Here is a 23,042-nt window from a genome sequence, read left to right as displayed (position 1 = left end):
GGCTGATAACATTAATTAAAGGATAACTAGATAAGTTATGAACATAACATGGATAAATAAAAATATTTCTTTTATGGATTTCTTAAATAATCATCAGTTGAATTCATTTTTCAGGTTGATTTGGCTATTCTAACTCATATAATCAGTTATTGAATATAAGCTTTGAAATGAATTAAAGCAGAGGGAATCCTCTGATTGTCACAATGATAAGGGAATTGAGTGCACTAGTTAATTAAATTTTTAGTTAATGGAGTTACCAGTACACTCACGGCCACTTTCAGAAATCAGGCACAAAAGTGATACTGAATTACACATAATTGTTTTGGAATTCAGAGTGTTTTTCAGGATCCAACAATGTCTAATGTACTATGTTTATGACACCAATTACCACCACTTCAGAGAGTTGGACACACTGGGAAAGAAGGGACAGCATAACACAAATAACCATTCACTGGTTTGCATTTCAGGTCCATGTTTCACAGGGAGGAGGAGCTGCAGGCAGGCGGTCACTGACAACCTGTGACATAAGAGGTTCCTCTGGGAGTGAAGCTGCTTCACTGGTGGGAGTCTTGGCTTTCATCCGCTTGCTGGGCCATGACAAGCCATACCAAGATATTGGACCCTCTTACCTCTAAGATTTAGTTTTTCTACTGGTTCTCCTTGTTCAAGTTCCTTATTTTTAAAGTAGGCTATAGACGTGTCTTTAAAGACGAACCAATATTGTTTGAAAGCTTTTAATATTAGCTTCTTGGGCCTGCAAATTAAAGTACAGTAAGCATTTGAAAAAGCATCCAGAAATGTAGGACACATTGCAAATTCAAGTGGATCAAGATGCTCTAGGGACCCTTTGAAACAACATCCTCTGTATTTTTAAAAATAATTTTCAAATTGCTAACTCATTTCTAAAAACTGAAAATGGGGTTTTGATATGAGATGCAGAAGTTAACGCAAAATCTCAGGAGCTAGACCACCTGGGGCTACACTCTGGCTCTGCTACTGTATAAATGTGTGACCCTGGAAAAGACACTTCATCCTTCTGGGCCACATGTACTACTTCTGTGTGATGGGAGAGTATCAGCCTCCAGTTCATAGGGCTTTTGTGAGGATGGAAAGAGGGAATCTCTATAAGGTACCTGGCAAACTGAAGTGCTCAACAAATTATTATTATTATTACTATGATGATGATGTGAGAAACATCCATGAATCTGGTGACATCTAAAATTTCAGTTTACTTCTTGAACCTGAAAAAGCTGTCTATACGGACAACACAATCTTCAGATTATCAGACATAAAAATCAGATATAAAGGTACTTTTCTGTACTTTCCTCTTGACCCTTAAGAGAAACCATGAGAAAATTCCTAGTGAGCCATGGAAATCACCAAAATCTACAGCTAATCTACATAGACTCACTCTTATTAAAAAATATTTTGGCACAACATTGTAAATCAACTATACTTCAATTTAAAAATATTTTGGGGGAAGACCTCCAACCATGATATCCATTGGGGCCAGAAAACTTTGTACTCTGGGCTAGACAAGGTTGGCAATGCCAATGGCAGGCCTCAGCTGGGTCATTCAACATAGAAAACAAGAGATCGAGCTGGGGAGTAGGGAAGGGGATACAGATGGACAGAGAAAAGGTAATAGGAATTGTATGTGGTTTAATGGAACAATCCCAGCCTTGGGGGTGCATCAGGGTATCTCATGTCTGAGGGGTAGATTTCTGCATTCAAGAACAGAGGAAGAGAGGAAGCTTGGGCTTAACTGCACTCATATATAATTTGGGGTAAGTCTTTTAACATGTCAGTACTAGTCTTTCATTAGCTAAAAATGTGCTATCCTTAACACCAGGATAAGAGAGAATATGTTCATTAAAAAACCAATGTATTACAGGAGATTATTATATAAAAATCACACAATAAAACTGAAAAACATTATACGGAGTTAATAGTTCTAGGATTTAGAAAATCACTACCTTAAAATAGTATTTATCATGTTGAGAGTTGTAGGTACTATAATTCTAAGGAACATATTTAAAAGATTACTTGTCTAAGAATCAGATTCTCTAAAGTTAATATTTTCAAAATAAAATCTAAAGACACAGCCTACAACCAAAAGACAGTGAAGTCTCAGTTTAGTCCTAGGCATCTAAATATTTCTATTCAGAATTAAGAATGAAACTCTGCTTCTCTATTTTAACTGGACTTTAAGAGTATCAAAAGATCTTAAATTCCCTCTACTATTTTCTTCCAGGTTGGTTCATCCTCCAGCTGCTTTTGCATATCCCCAAAACTAATGATGTTCCAGAGGCTGAGGCAGGGCAGGGAAGGAGGAGTGGAGAAGGTGGCTGGGTGGGGAATGGTGCACACAAGAATGAGATAGTTTTTTGTACACTGAAAACTAGATGACGCTGTTGAAAGAAATTGGAGAAGACACAAATAAATGGAAAGATATTCCATGCTCATGAATTGGAAGAATTAACATTGTTAAAATGTCCATTTTACTTAAAGAAATCTACAGATTATATGCAATCCCAAAGATATTTTTCACAGAAATAGAATAAAAAATTCTAAAGTCTGTATGAAACCACAAAAGACTCTGAATAGCAAAAGCAATCCTAAGGGGGAAAACAAAACAAAACAAAATGAAATGAAACAAAACAAAAAACAAACAAACAAATGAAAAAACAAAGCTGGAGGTATCACCCACCCTGACTTTAAACTAAATCACAAAGCCATAGTAATCAAAACAGCATGGTATTGGCAGAAAAACCCATGCAGTTATGGACAATTAATTTATGACAAAGGTGCAAAGTACATACAATGGAGAAAGAATAGTCTCTTCAATAAATGGTGCTGGAAAAACTGGACTGCTACAGGCAAAAAATGAAACGAGATCACCATCTCACACCATACACAAAAAACAACTCAAAATGGATTAAAGACTTGAATGTAAGTCTTAACCATACCTAAAACCATAAACTACTAGAAGAAAACATAGGCAGTATGCCTATGTTTGCTAACATTGCTAAGACATTGGTCTTAGCAATATCTTTCTAGATAAATCTCCTCAGGCAAGGGAAAAAAAAGCAAACATTTAAAAATTGGATAACATAAAACTGAGAAGCTTCTGCACAACAAAGGAAACAATCAACAAAATGAACAGACAACCTACTGAATGGGAGAAGATGTTTGCAAATGGTATATCCAATAAGGCATTAATATCCAAAATATATAAAGAGCTCATACAACTCAACAACAACAAAAAACAAACAACCCAATTAAAAACCGGGCAGAGGAGCTGAATAGACATTTTCCCAAAGGCATACAGGTGGCCAACAGGTACATGAAAAGATGTTCAACATCACTAATTATTAGGGAAATGCAAATCAAAACTACAAGGTTAAAATCATCTCATGCCTGTTAGATCGGCTATTATAAAAAATACAAGAAATAACAAGTATTGGTGAGGTTGTGGAGAAAAGGGAACCCTCATACACTGTTGGTAGGAATGCAAACCAGTGTAGCCACCATGGAAAAAAATATGGAGATTCCTCAAAAAATTAAGAATAGAACTACCATATAACCCAGCAATTTCATTTCTGGGTATTTATCCATAGAATACGAGAACACTAATTTGAAAAGATATATACACCTTTATGTTCACTGTGGCATTATTTATTGCCAAGATATGGAAACAACCAAAGTGTCCATCGATAAATGAACAGATAAAGAAGATGTGGTATGTATATGTATATGAATATATACATATATATTCACAATAGAATATTAGCCACAAAATAGAATGAAATCTTGCCATTTGTGGCCACATGGATGGACTTTGAGGGTATTATGTTAAGTTAAATAAGTCAGACAGAGAAAGATAAACACCATATGATTTCACTCATGTGTGGAATACAAAGAACTAATAAAAAAACAAAAGACAAAATAAATGAACAAACCAAACCAAACCAAAACAAACACCTAGATAACAGAGATCAAAGTAGTAGTTACTAGAGGGGAAGGGGTGGGGCAGGGGTGGCAAAATGGGTAAAGGGGATCAACTGTATGGTGATGGATAGAAACTAAATTTTTGGTGGTGAGCACACTGTAGGGTATACAGGAGTAGAAATATAATGTTGTACATATGAAACATATAATGTTATAAATCAATGTTATCTCAATAGAAATAAATTTCAGAAAACCAAAAAACAAAACAAGCAATCAATAAATGTTACCTGAAGTATGACAAAAAAAAAAAAAGAAAAAGAAAAGAGACAGTGTCAAATACTCTTGGAGCTTGTAATTAAAAGAGGGAAATGTATAAGTAAATAAATATAATAAAATGTGGTAAGTCATACCACAAGGACATAGGAGTGGTGAGTAACAGAGTACACAACATTTAAACATAGAATGAAGGATCAATAAGAATTTGATGGGAGGAACAGGGAAAAGAAATTTCAAAAAGAAAAGTTCAGGGACTTCCCTGGTGGTGCAGTGGTTAAGAATCCACCTGCCAATGCAGGGGACATGGGTTTGATCCCTGGTCTGGGAAGATCCCACATGTCATGGAGCAACTAAGCCCATGTGCCACAACTACTGAGCCTGCGTGCTGCAACTACTGAAGCCCATGTGCCTAGAGCCCGTGTTCCGCAACAAGAGAAGCCACAGCAATGAGAAGCCCGCACACCGCAACGAAGCGTAGCCCCCACTCACCACAACTAGAGGAAGCTCACATGCAGCAACAAAAACCTAACACAGCCAAAAATAAATAAAATTAAAAAAAAATAAAAAAGTTCAGGCAACTGCATGTGCAAAATGCAGAGACAAATCAGAGCCTGGCACCTTGCTGGTAGGAGTTGGGTCAACACTTCTTGGACATCTGCCTCATGCTGGGTGCCAGGCTGAGCCATGGAAATGGACAAAGAGGCAGTTTCTGAGGCTACAGCATTTCCATGTGTGGGGCTGATGGGGACCAGAACAGCAAGCAGACGAGGGACACAGTGGGACTCTGAATGTCCACCTAAGGAACTGGGCTTTATTTTCTAGAAAAATGGTTCTCAAATTCTGGTGTTCATCAGAATTGGGAGGGAACTTGCTGAAGACATACAAGCCTGGGCCCAGTCCCAGAGAATCCTTCCTATTCAGCAGGTCCAGGTTAGGGCCCAGGCATCTTCATTTTAAGTAACCTTTCCTAACATGGTTCCCTCGTTTGAGAAACACAACTCCAGACCAGTGATCTCCAAACTAAAATGTGGCACACCCAATCCTTAAAATATTTTGAGTACCTACCCCCTAACATATTTACAATTATTTATTTGTAATATATTACAATATATACATTACAAAACTTATATAAACCTAAATTAAAAATAAATATATGTGAAAAGTTTGGTTTGTTTCAAGAAGGGAGGTTGTTGCTCAGTTATACAAACCCCAGTGGAGGAAGCACACTGTTGGCCGTGTTTACTAAATCACACTATTCATATTTTAATGCCGTCTACCTGTTTGTGAAGGTTTTTGTTGAAACAAGGCTGCTAATTTCCATCTTTGCTGATGTCAATCATTCACATATGCAAATTGATCAGGATATGTTGCTCTTTAATATTTTTAATGAGTGGGTTTAAAATACACTATCACTCTTAATTTGGATGCTTTAACACAGCAAAATTCTGTTTCCAGGTTTTAAAGGTGAGCAGATAATATTGCTTTAATAGGCAGTATCATTACTGGCAACACTGTGGCAATGGAAACATTTCCAAAAAATTGTTTCAAAATGTTCTCTTCATCAGTGTCTTATAATTTTCTGCATACAGGTCTTTTTGGTAGGTTTATTCCGAGATATTTTATTCTTTCTGTTACAATGGTAAATGGGAGTGTTTTCTTAATTTCACTTTCATTTTTCATCATTAGTGTATAGGAATGCCAGAGGTTTCTGTGCATTAACTTTGTATCCTGCTACTTTAACAAATTCACTGATGAGCTTTCGTAGTTTTCTGGCAGCATCTTTAGGATTCTCTGTGTAGAGTATCATGTCATCTGCAAACAGTGACAGCTTTACTTCTTCTTTTCTGATTTGGATTCCTTTTATTTCTTTTTCTTCTCTGATTGCTGTGGCTAAAACTTCCCAAACTATGTTGAATAAGAGTGCTGAGAGTGGGCAACCTTGTCCTTTTCTTGATCTTAGTGGAAATGGTTTCAGTTTTTCACCATTAAGGACAACGTTGGCTGTGGGTTTGTCACATATGGCCTTTATTATGTTGAGGAAAGTTCCCTCTATGCCTACTTTCTGCAGTGTTTTTATCATAAATGGGTGTTGAATTTTGTCAAAAGCTTTTTCTGCATCTATTAAGATGATCATATAGTTTTTCTCTTACAATTTGTTAATATGGTGTATCACGTTGATTGATTAGCGTATATTGAAGAATCCTTGCATTCCTGGAATAAACCCCACTTGATCATGCTGTATGATCTTTTAATGTGCTGTTGGATTCTGTTTGCTAGTATTTTGTTGAGGATTTTTTGCATCTATGTTCATCAGTGATATTGGCCTGTAGTTTTCTTTCTTTGTGACATCTTTGTCTGGTTTTGGTATCAGGGTGATTGTGGCCTCGTAGAAAGAGTTTGGGAGTGTTCCTCCCTCTGCTTTACTTTGGAAGAGTTTGAGAAGGATAGGTGTTAGCTCTTTTCTAAATGTTTGATAGAATTCACCTGTGAAGCCACCTGGTCCTGGGCTTTTGTCTGTTGGAAGATATTTAATCACAGTTTCAATCTCAGTGCTTGTGACTGGTCTGTTCATATTTTCTATTTCTCCCTGGTTCAGTCTCAGCAGGTTGTGCATTTCAAAGAATTTGTCCATTTCTTGCAGGTTGTCCATTTTCATGGCATAGAGTTGCTTGTAGTAATCTCTCATGATCCTTTGTATTTCTGCAGTGTCAGTTGTTTCTTCTCCTTTTTCATTTCTAATTCTATTGATTTGAGTCTTCTCCCTTTTTTTTCTTGATGAGTCTGGCTAGCAGTTTGTCAATTTTGTTTATCTGCTCAAAGAACCAGCTTTTAGTTTTATTGATCTTTGCTATCATTTCCTTCACTTCTTTTTCATTTATTTCTGATCTGATTTTTATGATTTCTTTCCTTCTGCTAACTTTGGGGGCTTTTTGTTCTTCTTTCTCTAATTGCTTTAGGTGCAAGGTTAGGTTGTTTATTTGAGATGTTTCCTGTTTCTTAAGGTAGAACTGTATTGCTATAAACTTCCCTCTTAGAACTGCTATTGCTGCATCCCATAGGTTTTGGTTCGTTGCGTCTCCATTGTCATTTGTTTCTAGTTATTTTTTGATTTCCTCTTTGACTTCTTCAGTGATCACTTGGTTATTAAGTAGTGTATTGTTTAACCTCCATGTGTTTGTATTTTTTACAGATATTTTCCTGTAATTGATACCTAGTCTCATAGCATTGTGGTCGGAAAAGATACTTGATACAATTTCAATTTTCTTAAATTTACCAAGGCTTGATTTGTGACCCAAGATATGATCTATCCTGGAGAATATTCCATGAGCACTTGAGAAAAATGTGTATTCTGTTGTTTTTGGATGGAATGTCCTATAAATATCAATTCAGTCCATCTTGTTTAATGTTTCATTTAAAGCTTGTGTTTCCTTATTTATTTTCATTTTGGATGATCTGTCCATTGGTGAAAGTGGGGTGTTAAAGTCCCCTACTATGATTGTGGTACTGTCGATTTCCCCTATTATGGCTGTTAGCATTTGCCTTATGTATTGAGGTGCTCCTATGTGGGTGCATAAATATTTACAATTGTTATATCTTCTTCTTGGATCGATCCCTTGATCATTATGTAGTGTCATTCTTTGTCTCTTGTAATAGTCTTTATTTTAAAGTCTATTTTGTCTGATATGAGAATTGCTACTCCGGCTTTCTTTTGATTTCCATTTGCATAGAATATCTTTTTCCATCCCCTTACTTTCAGTCTGTATGTGTCCCTAGGTCTGAAGTGGGTCTCTTGTAGACAGCACCTGCTGAGACTGAACCAGGAAGAAATAGAAAATATGAACAGACCAATCACAAGCACTGAAATTGAAACTGTGATTAAAAATCTTCCAACAACAAAAGCCCAGGACCAGATGGCTTCACAGGCAAATTCTATCAAATATTTAGAAAAGAGCTAACACCTATCCTCAAACTCTTCCAAAATATGGCAGAGGGAGGAACACTCCCAAACTCATTCTACGAGGCCACCATCACCCCGATACCAAAACCAGACAAAGATGTCACAAATAAAGAAAACTATAGGCCAATATCACTGATGAACATAGATGCAAAAATCTTCAACAAAATACAAGCAAACAGAATCCAACAGCACATTAAAAGGATCATACACCATGATCAAGTGGGGTTTATTCCAGGAATGCAAGGATTCTTCAATATACGCAAATCAATCAACGTGATACACCATATTAACAAATTGAAGGAGAAAAACCATATGATCATCTCAATAGATGCAGAGAAAGTTTTCGACAAAATTCAACACCCATTTATGATAAAAACCCTGCAGAAAGTAGGCCTAGAGTAAACTTTCCTCACCATAATAAAGGCCATATATGACAAACCCACAGCCAACATTGTCCTCAATGATGAAAAACTGAAACCATTTCCACTAAGATCAGGAAAAACACAAGGTTGCCCACTCTCAGCACTCTTATTCAACATAGTTTTGGATGTTTTAGCCACAGCAATCAGAGAAGAAAGGGAAATAAAAGGAATCCAAATTGGAAAAAAAGAAGTAAAGCTGTCACTGTTTGCAGATGACATGATACTCTACATTTCCCATTTCCCATTGCAACAAAAATAATAAAATATCTAGGAATAAACTAAGTAGACAAAAGACCTGTATGCAGAAAATTATAAGACACTGATGAAATAAGTTAAAGATGACACAAATAGATGGAGAGATATACCATGTTCTTGGATTGGAGGAATCAACATTGTGAAAATGACTCTACTACCCAAAGTAATCTACAGATTCAATGCAATCCCTATCAAACTACCACTGGCATTTTTCACAAAACTAGAACAAAAAAATTCACAATTTGTATGGAAACACGAAAGACCCCAAATAGCCAAAGCAATCTTGAGAACGAAAAATGGAGCTGGAGGAATCAGGCTCCCTGACTTCAGACTATCCTACAAAGCTACAGTAATCAAGACAGTATGGTACTGGCACAAAAACAGAAATATAGATCAATGGAACAGGATAGAAATCCCAGAGATAAACCCACGCACATACGGTCACCTTATCTTTGATGAAGGAGGCAAGAATATACAGTGGAGAAAAGACAGCCTCTTCAATAAGTGGTGCTGGGAAAACTGGATAGGTACATGTAAAAGTATGAAATTAGAAAATTTCCTAACACCATACACAAAAATAAACTCAAAATGGATTAAAGACCTAAATGTAAGGCCAGACACTATCAAACTCTTATAGGAAAACATAGGCAGAACACTCTATGACAGAAATCACAGCAAGATCCTTTTTGATTCACCTCCTAGGAAAATGGAAATAAAAACAAAAATAAACAAATGGGACCTAATGAAACTTCAAAGCTTTTGCACAGTAAAGGAAACCATAAACAAGACGAAAAGGTAACCCTCAGAATGGGAGAAAATATTTGCAAATGAAGCAACTGACAAAGGATTAATCTCCAAGATTTACAAGCAGCTCATGCAGCTCAATGACAAAAAAACAAACAACCTAATCCACAAATGGGCAGACGAGCTAAATAGACATTTCTCCAAAGAAGATATACAGATTGTCAACAGACACATGAAAGAATTCTCAACATCACTAATCATTAGAGAAATGCATATCAAAACTACATTGAGGTATCACCTCACACCGGTCAGAATGGCCATCATCAGAAAATCTGCAAACAGTAAATGCTGGAGAGGGTGTGGAGAAAAGGGGACACTCTTGCACTGTTGGTGGGCATATAAAATGATACAGCCACTATGGAGAACAGTGTGGAGGTTCCTTAAAAAAGTAAAATAGAACTACCATATGACCCAGCAATCCCACTACTGGGCATATACCCTGAGAAAACCATAATTCAAGAAGAGTCATGTTCCAAAATATTCATTGCAGCTCTATTTACAATAGCCAGGACATGGAAGCAACCTAAGTGTCCGTCAACAGATGAATGGATAAAGAAGATGTGGCATATATATACAATGGAATATTACACAGCCAAAAAAGAAACGAAATTGAGAGATTTGTAGTGAGGTGGATGGACCTAGAGTCTTTCATACAGAGTGAAGTAAGTCAGAAAAAGAAAAACAAATGCTGTATGCTAACACATATATATGGAATCTAAGAAAAAAAGAAAAGGTCATGAGGAACTTAGGGGTAAGACGGGAATAAAGACACAGACCTACGAGAGCCTGGACTTGAGGATATGGGGAGGGGGCAGGGTAAGCTTTGAGAAAGTGAGAGAGTGGCATGGACATATATACACTACCAAACGTAAAATAGATAGCTAGTGGGAAGCAGCCGCATAGCACAGGGAGATCAGCTAGGTGGTTTGTGACCACCTAGATGGGTGGGATAGGGAGTGTGGGAGGGAGGGAGATGCAAGAGGGAAGAGATATGGGAACATATGTATATGTATAACTGATTCACTTTGTTATAAAGCAGAAACTAACACACCATTGTAAAGCAATTATACTCCAATAAAGATGTTAAAAAAAGCAAAAGCAAAAAATCCGCCCCCAAAACCCAAAATGTTCTCTTCACAGCATTAATATCTTTCAAAAACTGGTTATTTTCTCACTCATTTTACAATCACCTTTTCCTAAATGACAGATTAAGTGCATTTATTATTTTGAAAGTATCTGGAGGCTCACTACTGATGGCCACTTATCATCACAGAGAGGTCATAGATTTGGAACTTCTTTTTTTTTTTTTTGGCTGCCTTGGGTCTTCGTTCCTGTGCGCAGGCTTTCTCTAGTTGCAGTGAGCAGGGGCTACTCTTCGTTGCGGTAGCAGGCTTCACATTGCAGTGACTTCTCATTGCAGAACACGGGTTCTAGGTGCATGGGCTTCAGTAGTTGCAGCACGTGGGCCCAGTAGTTGTGGCTCTTGGACTTAGTTGCTCTGTGGCATGTGGGATCTTCCCAGACCAGGGATCGAACCTGTGTCCCCTGCAGTGGCAGGTGGGTTTTTAACCAGTGAGCCACCAGGCAAGTCCCTCTTTTTTTTTTTTTTTTTTTTTTAAGTATAACTCTTACAGGTAATTTTGCATGTGATAACCAGTGAGCCTTAGAGTAGGACTAAAGATTTTCGTAGTCACCCTCCATCTCTTTAAAAATACTGTAAAGATTCTACCAAATTTAAGAGTCTCTTATTTATGAACTAAATCACACTGACAGTCTTCTATAGCACATTGGGTATGTTTGACTGGAACTTCTTTGCTACAGTAACGATTATGAATGACTCCATGAATGAGTTTTATTTGTAACCTCTCCCTATAACCCTGCTGTGGAGCCATTTATTCCAAGGTAGTTTCTCCAACAGTGGTTACACCTTACAGTTTGGAGATAAATCATTGTTTTTATTAAATATGTAATTGACTATTAGGATTGTATCTTGCCTGATTTATATTTAAGGGTTTGTAGCAAGTAAAATGTTGAGAGATTGGGCATAAAGTTCTAGATTGATTGTTATCTTCTCTTAGCCCTTTCAAGATATCTTCCAGCCAACAAGAACAGTTTTTCCTTTATAGGAAATCTATCTTTTCTCTTTGACTTCAAAGACTTTCTCTTACCAATGGTTGGCCACACCAAGATGTACGTTTATACTGATTTATTTTGTTGGGATTTGTGATTCTTGAATTTAAGGAGTTTGTCTTCAACAATTATGGAAAATAAGCATTCTCTTTGGAATGTTTGCTTCTCCCCTTTTTTTCCTTCTGAAACTCCTAGTTGAACCTTCTCATTCTATCTATACCATATCTTCCACTTCTACCTTTCTAAGTCCTCTCTTTGTGTTTTGAACTTGATGTTTAATACATGTATTCAATTTTAAATTTCTATGACTATATTTTTCTTTTTTAGAGTTTCTAATACTGCCTTTCATTACAATTTTTACCTTTCAATGTACTTAATGATTCTAAACATACTCATTTTATGGTTTCTTCAGATTGTTCTATTACCTAAAATTATTAAAATGGCTAATCCTCTTATTTACTGGGCCTACTGACTTTTCTTTATGGTGGTTCATGAACTCACATGGTTAGTAATTTTTATTGGGAGGTTGTTTGTTTGTTTGTTTTGGGGGTGTTGCTGTTTTCTGTAGAAGGTCCACGCATCCTAGATTGTGAATATTTCCCTCCAAGTATTTTTGCAATTACATTTGCTAGGGTTTCATAGCTTTTGTGGTTCTGGACCAGTTTGTGTTTTATTTTTCAGAATTCTCTTATCATATAAGACATTTAAATTTAGATCTACATCTGTGTGTGGCACAGACCTTGGCTCTGACTTTTCAAGAGACATTTCATCTCCCCACACAGCACTCTATGCAAGGCTGAACTTACTCTTCCTTTGACTGATAGGCAGTTTTTCTACTCCCTGTTAAGCAGGGAAGGCAGCTCTTGCAAGTTTCTGGCTTTAGGCAGCAGATTCAGTCCTGGCTCATAACTTTACAGGAGGCAACCCCACCTTGAATCCTGTGTGGGGATTAAAATTCCAGCCCTGAGCCATGAGAATCAATGTTCATGGCCAAACCCCCCTGTGCAGCTGAAGCTTCATTTGTAGAACTAGTTCCCTCTTCGTTTCCTGCAAGCTGAGATTTCCCAGTCTCACTTCAAGATCAACTTTGTATTGACAATTCTTTTTATCTTACCCAACATTCAAATGAATTTATAGTGAGACTGAGATTTGCATCAGATCAGAGGCCATGTTGCTAGGAAGTGAAGTTCACTATTTATATAGTGGTTCAATAGATGTGTTTAGGGGGAAAAAAAGAGCTTCACTGTCAAAGAAAAAAAAAATTAAAAATCAAAGGGTTAGTTCAATGCTCTTCTCCTGCTGAGGAAAGGAGGCCCAGAGAAATGAAGGGTCTATAAGGGTCACACACCCACTAGCAGCAGAGCTCCACTCTCCAACATCTTTCCTCCCTTCCCTTCTCCTTTTCTGTTTCATCCTCACCCCCCGCTTCCTCCTTTATTATTTTCTTCCAGAAACCATATTATATTATACATTCAACGCCTTGAAACCTTTGGTAGATAAAGTGGCCACTGGTGAAATATGAGGACAACTTTGTGAGTTTTAGCATAATAATCACCCTAAAGTGATACGGATTCAGGGCTTAGTTTCAGGATATCACTTCCTTCATCAAAAACATCTATAGGAAGAATATTGTCATTATTTGGTTTGCGAAGAGCTCAATTTGCACTATATAGAGAAAACGGCAACTGAATTTCTTTTAAGAACAATTATTAATAATTTATTAAGATATATTTGTGGATTCAAATCCTTATTTTTTTTCTGTAGCTCTGACTATAACAATATGCATGGTTGCAACTATTTATACCACGGAAGTTAAATGAATGACCCTATTGTTTGGAACCATCTGCTAAAATCACACTAAAAAAAAAAAACCTTGTAGAAACCCAGTGACAAATATTGTTACCTCCAGACGCTTGTTTCTCATTTATAGCTGATTCATTGTTCATTCTTTCCAAGTCTTTCTTTGCATTATATGTTAAAAAAAGCGACTTGTGTTTCTTTTCAAGCCAACTGACTCAGTGAAGTGTCAGCTTGTTAAGAAAAGTCAACAAACCATAAAGTAACTGATAGAACTTCAAAAGGACCCTACTCTTTTCATCCTAACCCACCTTGGCACCATCACAAATGTGGCAGCCCTTTCTTCCCATGAAGAAGGTAAAAAACTTCTCTGCCTTTTTAACAGTTTCAGATTGACCTGAGGTGGCTGGGGAGTTTATCAGAAATACTTTAACAGGTGAAGGTAGATAAACTAAGGTGACTACTCTCTATAAGCCCAGGATCAAAGTTCTAGAGACAACTGATTTTTAAACCATGAAAGAGTTTTCAAATAGTGTGAGAGTCCTGAGCAGGTGGACCATAGAAAGAATTCCAGTCTGGCATATGTGTTTAGTATCACTGACACCAGCCGTGTTTACACCACCATTTAATGAGCCAGGCACCATGCTCAATGCTTCATATGCATCATCTAATTTAATTCTCCCAACAAGCCTAAGGGAAGGTATATCCCCACTTTATAGATCAGGAAACTGAGGCTCAGGGACATAAGGACAATACCTGAGGTCACCCAGCTGATGTGCATAGTGGAGCTAGGACTCCATCCATTGCCTGATGCCAAAGCTCATGCTCTTACCTTTGAACAATGAACCTGCCTAATGGATGTTCAATTTAAACTCCTAGACTCTTTACCTGCAAGATTTTGTGTAACTTCTTTCCTCTTCAAGGGTGACTTACCTAAATAATCTGAGATTATCTGCAAGTTTAGGGATATCAGTAATGTCCTCCTGAGGAAAAGCAGATAACATTTGACAAGCAGTAATTAGACAGGTGGTGCTGATACTCTGTACCTGCACTGTCCCACACTGTAGCCACCCGCCATGTGTAGGTATTTACATTAGAATTAATTAAAATTAAATAAATTGAAAAACTCAGTTCCTCAGTCCACCAGCTACATTTCCAGTTGTTACCTTGGGGGTGAGGTGGGGGAGGGTTAGGACTAGGATCGGGCACATGTGGGACTTCTGGGGTGATTGGTAAAGTTCTAGTTCTTGATTTGGGTGGTGACTTGGGTGATAAATTAATACTAATTTGTTAAGCTGTACGTTTTTGTATTTTTTACTTTCCTGTGTCATATATTACACAAATGAAAAAAGATTTTAAAAACTGCCACACACTATCACTCAAGTTAAAAATCTGAGTTAGAAACTACTAATTTGGGGCTTCCCTGGTTGTGCAGTGGTTAAGAATCCACCTGCCAATGCAGGGGACACGGGTTCGAGCTCTGGTCCGGGAAGATCCCGCATGCCGCAGAGCAACTAAGCCCGTGCACCACAACTACTGAGCCCACGTGCCACAACTACTGAAGCCCGCGTGCCTAGAGCCCATGCTACTCAACAAGAGAAGCCACCACAATGAGAAGCCTGCATACTGTGATGGAGAGTAGCCCCTGATAGCTGCAACTAGAGAAAGCCCACGTGCAGCAACAAAGACCCAACGCAGCCAAAAATAAATAAATAAAAGAAAGAAATTTATTAAAAAACTACTACTTTTATGTATAAACAAAATATTTTACAATGTTTATATCAGAGTGGATAAGTCTTGCTATATCTAGTTCACTGATTAAACTCTCAGAAGGAATCTCATTCAAAGTTCATTCTGCAGTGTAGGTTGGTGCCTTTTTTCAAACTGAAAAGACTATTGTTTGGCATCAAAAAAAAATACTGAGGAAGGTGAGAAGGGAATTTTTTATTTATTCTAAGAAGGATGACTTTTCCATTGTAAGTATTTAGTGGAGGATGTAGACAAAAGAGAAGTCCAGTTTCATGGGGCCCATGTCTCTAACAAATGTGATTCAGGGCCTGAATCTCTACAGAATCTGGGAATTCAGTTTGTATGAAGTATTTGCTTTGGCATGATACCAATTTCCTATTTTAAGGAATTTAACCATAATAGAACACACATTAAATACAAAACTATATAATGACTCATTTTTATCTATTACTATTTATAGCCAATTACAATGACTCTACCTCTCTGATTCAATGTGATTAAACTAATGACTGAAGAAGTTATACAAAAGAGTGGCTCCCAATGAATGAATCAAACAAGGAGGGGCACTGCAATTATAAAGCTGACATTCAGCCACATTTCTTGGATAAGGAGCAATAAAGATGATAAAACAGTGTTATTTCTTTATGTTTTACTGGAGAGTTTTTCTTTATTTACTAAAGTCAAAAGGTTCAGGAACTTTTTACAATGTCCAACCTTGCCCAGTTGAAATGTATGACTAAGTCAACAGATCATATGGTTTCTCTACTTTCACAGCTACCTCATTCTTCTAGACTTAAGTTAAAGGGCCAATTCATGTTCCACACTAGTGAAATGGAGCCCTCAGCAGTCTTTCCCTCATACAAGCTAGCTTATCTTTAAGAAGAAATACAATATGAAAGAATTGTCATTGAGAGTGATGAAAATACCTTACCGTCTCTTACAGAGCGACCTGAGAAAAGCTAGTCCGTTCTTGCTAGGTTTAAGTTTGTCAGATGAAGAGAGTATTTTCTATTTTTCAAAATCAGACAAAATATTCCCTTATAGTAATAAAAAAACTCATCTATGTTTGTCAATCAGAGCAAAGCCACAATTCCGAGTTATCAGAAAAATTCATACCAAAGTGTTGTCTGCTTTTCCACCTTCCAGGGTCACTTCCAAATTAGAAAGTGCTGCTTCTACTTCGTCGACCTCAGACTCATTTGTAAAATCCTGTATTTCAGTAGACAACGACAGTTTGCTAATGTGATACTACAACAAAAACAGAGGTTTTAGGAATGTTATAAACACAAGGGAATCCATCGGCCATTTCTTCTTTGAAGACAATTCCCCTGTAATACTGAACATCTCCTGGAAGGAGATCCCCCAGCTATGTAGGGAAAATGAAATATAATTTAAATTATTTTGAGATTTATGGTTAGTCATGTTCCAACTCAGTTCTTTCCCATCACTGGTTGACCTTGTAGTGCAGAAGAGATGAGGACGGCAAGACTGATGCTTTATAAGATGTGCATGTGGATGGGTTATGAGGAATATTTTAAATAATTTACTACCCTCATTTTCAGCTCTTTTTCAAAGAAAAACAATCAGTATGAAGAAAATGAAACTTTAAGGAGAACAAATTTGCTTTCTCTCCTTTCAGAGAAAGGTACCGAGGTTCCCATACCTGTAGTGCTGCAAAGATCAACATTTCTTCCTCCGTGCAGTCAATTTCTTCTAAGAGAATGGCCCACCTGGCTTGTTCATAAAGTTGGTTTATTCGGACAGCATCGTACTAGAGAAAGAAAGAGATATATGTGTGTGTATGTATGAGGGGGCATATTTACATTCCACAGTACAAAAGATCTAGAATAACTGAGGCCAATCCTTGTTAATCAGATGCAATAAACTTTAGTTCAGGTAACGGAAAGAAACCCCTCTATCTTTCCACTGCCCCAGCTCATTTTACTTCTGAATTAAGAACTTTCTTTCTCAAAATATTTTCCAGAGCTTCTTGAAGGGGCCAAACTGACCCAGCTTAGATTCCAGTATTTTCCCTTTCTTATCACACTTCTATTGTTGGGAAACACAGGTAGTGAAATGGTTTATGTGATAAGTAGTATAAGGAGAAGGGGTCCCCAGGCTAATCTGTAGACTCTGTAAATCTAATCAGAATCTGACAGGGGTTTTTAGTGGAACTTCATGCAAGCTGATCAAGTTGGGCTGGAAGAGACAATGTTCAAATATCTCCAAGAACATTTTGAAAAAGAACAATGCTGGGGAGACACTTGTCCTCCCAGATATTAAAATATATAATAAAATGGCAGCAACTAAAATAGTGTGGTATTGGTATAGCAATTCACAAAATGTCAGTAAAGCAATATCCAGCAACAGACCTATGTATGTATATAATTTAATATAAAAGAAAATGGCATTTTATCAGCAGGGGAAGAAAGAATTCAGCACTATAACAGTGTTAAAAATGCCAAGCAATTTGGAGAACAAAAATCGAAAATCACAAAACAATCTTACACATCCAAAATACATAAATTACAGATAGATTAAAGAATCTAAACATGCAAAACCACAATGAGATACCACTTCACATCCACTAGGATGAATCTAATCTAAAGGGAATGTGGACAAATTGGAACCCCTGTGCATTGCTGGTGGGAATGTAAAATGGTGTAGCCTCCATGGGAAACAGTTTGGCAGTTCCTGAAAAAGCTGAACATAGAATATGATCCAGCAATTCCACTCATAAGTATATACTGAAAAAAAATTGAAAACCGGGACTCAAACAAATACTATTACACCAATGTTCATAGTAGCATTATTCACAATTGCCAAAAGCTAGATACAACCAAAATATCTATCAATAGATGACTGAATAAACAAAATGTAATGTATATCCAATACATACAATGGAATACAATGGAGTATTATTCAGCCTTGAAAAGGAAAGGAATTCTGATACATGCTACAACATAAATGAACCTTGAAGACATTACGCTCAGTGAAATCAGACAGACACAAAAGGACAATTATTGTATGATTCCACTTACATGAAGTACCTAGACTAGGCAAATTCATACAGACGGGAAGTAGGATAGAGGTTACTAGGGGCTGGAGGAAGGGGAAAATGGGGAGCTTTGTTTAATGGGTACAGCGTTTCTGTACAGGATGATGAAATAGTTCTGAAAATAGTGGTGATAGTTGCACAACACTGTGAATGTACTTAATGCCACTGAATTGTAGACCTAAAAATGGTTAAAATGGCAAATGTTATGTTTTGTATATTTTACATTAATTTTAAAAAGTCAAAAAAAAACAAAACCGAGACTTGTACATGAATGTTCACAGCAGTATTTTTCATAATAGCCAAAAAGTAGAAACAATCCAGATGTCCGTCAGCTGACAAATGCATAAATACATATATATATAATGGAATATTATTTGGCAATGAAAAGAAATGAAATACTGATACATGCTACAATATGAATAGACCTTGAAAATTCTACGCTAAGTGAAAGAAACTGTCACAAAGTACCACATAGTTTGTATATTGTATAACTCCATTTACATGAAATGTCCAGAATAAGCAAATCCATAGAGACAGAAAGTAGACTGATGGTTGCTTAGGATTAGGAGGGTTGGAGGGAAATGGGAAGAGACTCCAAATGGGTGATGGACTTCTTGGTGGGATGATGAAAATGCTCTGAAATTAGATAGTGGTGTTGGTTGCACAACTCTGTGAATATACTAAAAACCATTGATTTGTACATATTAAATGGGTGAAATGTTGGTATGTGAAATGCATGGTATTATGTGAATTATATATCTAAAAGCAGTTATAAAAAATCTAAAGATAACAATCAAAACTATTAGAAGGAAACATGAGAGAAAACTTTTTGTAATTTTTCAGCAAGGAAGCCCTTTCTAAGCAAGACAGGAAAACTTTAGGTTATGCTGTATAAGGCTGACTTGACAATCAATAACTAAACTTTTTTTTTTTTTTGCGGTACGCGGGCCTCTCACTGTTGTGGCCTCTCCCATTGCGGAGCACAGGCTCCGGACACGCAGGCTCAGCGGCCATGGCTCATGGGACCAGCCTCTCCGCGGCATGTGGGATCTTCCCAGACCGGGGCACGAACCCGTGTCCCCTGCATCGGTAGGTGGACTCTCAACCACTGCGCCACCAGGGAAGCCCAATAACTAAACATTTTTAAGTGAAAAATCCCCTGAATAAGATTATATGTTTATAAGGTATAGATTGAAAGGAAATATCTGCAATAAAAAAGGTAATATCCATTACACACAAAGTGCTCCTATAAATAAAATACAAAAAATATAAAGAGTTCAATAGAAGATGGGGCAAATATATATATCAACAGGCAATTCACAGAAGAAAACAAAATGGCCACATAAACATTAGAAAAGATTCTCAACCTCACTAGTAATCAGAGAATTCAAATTAAAACAAGAAGACATAGGGCTTCCCTGGTGGCATAGTGGTTAAGAATCCGCCTGCCAATGCAGGGGACACAGGTTTGAGCCCTGGTCCGGGAAGATCCCACATGCCGTGGAGCAACTAAGCCTGTGCGCCACAACTACTGAGCCTATGTGCTGCAGCTACTGAAGCCCATGCGTCTAGAGTCCATGCTCCACAACAAGAGAAGCCACTGCAATGGGAAGCCCTCACACCACAACGAAGAGTAGTCCCCACTCACCGCAACTAGAGAAAGCCTGCACACAGCAACGAAGACCCAACACAACCAAAAATAAATAAATAAATTTATTAGAAAAAAACCCCAAAAACAAGATGACATAATTTCTATTTTCTTATGGGATTTACCCAGGCTGTAAGTGCTGGTAATGGCTGGTATTGGTGAGGATGTGGTGCAAACGGGCACTTACACATATGAGATCAGTAGGAAGAACTTTGGTGGGATATTTAAATGTTTTTTTTTGCCCTTTCATGAGCATGTCCACAGTTACTATTCTAAAGAAATGCAAAGCACTCATCAAAGACACTTGTACAAGAATGTTCACAGTTTTTGAAAGAGGAAAAATTTCAAGCAACCCACAGGTCCTGATAAACTATAGCCTTTCCTCTGATTATTTTGTACTGGTTAAAAAAAGTGAGTCAGACACATATGCTGACATGAAAAGATGGCTGTGATATATTATGAAGTAAAAAGAAGCGAGCTGCACAGCAAATACATGATCCTATTTATGTAGGAAGAAAAGATCCTGAAAATCTGTTCAAAAATACGTTTATAAATGTATGTGAAAAAATCTGCATGAATGATTAATCATTAAGCTGTTAACTGTGGCTAGTTCTCAGGAGAAAGGTCATGGTAAAGGACTATTTTCCATTTTTACTCTAAATAATTCCTTTTTAGTATTAGCCATTTTTAAGTGTATGGTTCAGTGGCATTAAGTACACTTGCGTTGCTGTGCAACCATTACCACCATCTGTCTCCAGAACTCATTTCATCTTACAAAACTGGAATTCTGTACCAATTAAACAATAACTCTCCTATGTTTGATTTTCTTTTCTTTTTTTTTTTTTTTCATATTGAGGCTATACTTTACTGTATCCTTTAAAAACGATAAACTGTTAAAGATAACATGGGGGAGAAATAGAAAGATAGAGTACCTAAACAGGTTTATCACGGGTTGGTTGGCATGAGTTTGTTTTTCGTTTTGCATTAACTTTATGCACACTAGGGAAAAAGGTGACAGGGAAGGTCAAAATCCGCAGTGAGCCCGAGCCTGGCAAGCGGTGCTGCTCTTAGGCCAGTGGGACCGTGACCTGTCCACAGGCTCCCTCCTTCTCAGCATTTCTAAAGCTGCTTGGAAAGGAGGGCAAATGCAGATCCAGGGGTGTGGTTTTCAGGAGGCTGGAATAATAAGAATCTTAAGAAAGTCTGTCCTTGTTTTGTGAACTTCAACGGGTGTCATGGAAATCCTCAGGAGTTTGCCCCAGAATCCTCCAAAAACAAACTAAAATATGACACACGTAAAAACATTCATGGTAGCATCATTCATAACAGCTCCAAACCAGAAACAACCCAATGTCCCTCAGCTGGAAAATGGATAAACAAGTGTATCCAAATGTGTCCATCCACACGATAGGACACCACTCCGGCAAAAACACAGATAACCTTCGAAGTCATCATGCCGAGAGTCCAGATACAAGATTACACACTGTATGATTCCATATGTGAAATTTCTAGAAAAGGCAAAACTCAAGACAGAAAGCACACCAGGTGCGGGCTGGGGCTGGGGGCAGGGACTGACCACAAATGGGTATGAGGAAACATTTTTGGGTGACACAAGTGTTTTAAAACTAGATTGTGGTGATGGTTGCACAACTGTATAAATTCACTGAAAATCACATTGTACACTTACAACGGGTAAATTTTATGGCATGTCAATTATACTGTAATCCAAAGACATGACAACTAAACAAACCACACACACAGTGCACACCAAAACCAGGCAAGCAACCCCCAACCCACTCCCCCATAGGCCCCTGCCTTTAATTCACAGCTGAAACACAAAATCTAAATAGTATGTGCGGTTGCCGAAATCTGAATTGGACTAACAAACTGTCATATTTGTCTATCTATCTATCTATCTATCAATCAATCAATCATCTATTTCTCCCTCTCTGTCTGCTGTAGGGGTTTTAGTGAGAGTAAGTTAAATCACCCTGTAAGGCTTCTCTCTCAAATGCAGTCAGTAAAGATTTAAAAAATTTAATAAGAGCTTTCTCACCTAAAAATACTTAACTCCCCTCCACCCCAAGCCAGATTAAAAAAAAACTCTTTGACAGAATATTGGTTAAACAAGAGTTGCCTGCATTTACAGACTAACATCAAGAGAAGATGCCGGGCCAGCCTGGCTCCTGCTGAGGAACCTGGATTCCTCTGCGGCATCCACAGAGCTCTGGATTTTCCTCTTTGGAGGCTTGTTCACATTCCCACTGAGGCTCTGGGACAGCACAAGGTCCTGGGTCTTCACAGGTTCATTCATTAACAGGTGTCCCAAAAGCTTTTTTCCTGAGAACTCTTTCAGTGGTTTCAGCTACTCAGAAACAAATTTTTCCCTGGTGGGAACTGGCTACTGCTGCCCTCTCCTTGGCCCTCAATTTCCTTTGTCTCCTGGTTAATTGAAAATAGAAACCACCAAAGCACGTGGTTTCTGCCAACCCCACTGCTTGAATCCCTGTTTCTCCCTATCTAGTCAATTCAGTAAACCCTTCCCTCCTTCCACCAACCAACAATATAAAAAATAACAAAACCTACCACCCATAGTTTTCATGCTCTCAGGAAAGGATTACTATTTGGATCTAATCACTCTTAAGTGATTCCCTAAAAACTTGGGTAGCAAGTTTTTTAAATTAATTAATTATTTTGGCTGTGCTGGATCTTCATTTCTGCGCACAGGCTTTCTCTAGTTGCTGCAAGCGTGGGCTACTCTTCGTTTAGGTGCGCGGGCTTCTCATCGCGGTGGCTTCTCTTGTTGCAGAGCATGGGCTCTAGGTGTGCGGGCTTCAGTAGTTGTGACATGTGGGCTCAGTAGTTGCGGCACGCAGGCTCAGTAGTTGTGGCGCACGGGCTTAGTTGTTCTGCAGCATGTGGGATCTTCCCGGACCAGGGCTCAAACCCGTGTCCCCTGCATTGGAAGGTGGATTCTTAATCACTGGACCACCA

At 37.8% G+C, this 23,042-nt stretch overlaps 1 protein-coding gene across 2 annotated transcripts in view; it reads right to left on the bottom strand.

Annotated features, from left to right (window-relative positions):
* The window catches only part of FERMT1 (FERM domain containing kindlin 1), a 66,235-nt gene that overhangs the window by 9,954 nt on the left and 33,239 nt on the right, over window positions 1-23,042 (bottom strand). For both annotated transcript variants that reach the window (XM_027118196.1, XM_027118195.1), the window contains 4 exons: window positions 17,006-17,113; window positions 16,459-16,590; window positions 14,527-14,576; window positions 630-754 (listed from right to left, as the gene is read on the bottom strand). In XM_027118196.1, coding sequence (XP_026973997.1) covers window positions 630-754; window positions 14,527-14,576; window positions 16,459-16,590; window positions 17,006-17,113 — 415 coding nt within the window. The remainder of the gene's footprint in view (window positions 1-629; window positions 755-14,526; window positions 14,577-16,458; window positions 16,591-17,005; window positions 17,114-23,042) is intronic.

The sequence above is a fragment of the Aethalodelphis obliquidens genome, unplaced genomic scaffold (assembly GCF_003676395.1).
Source record: "Aethalodelphis obliquidens isolate GAN/ISIS:26980383/991018 unplaced genomic scaffold, ASM367639v1 scaffold18, whole genome shotgun sequence".
Lineage (NCBI taxonomy): Eukaryota > Metazoa > Chordata > Mammalia > Artiodactyla > Delphinidae > Aethalodelphis > Aethalodelphis obliquidens.
This window is presented reverse-complemented; position numbering and strand designations above follow the sequence as displayed.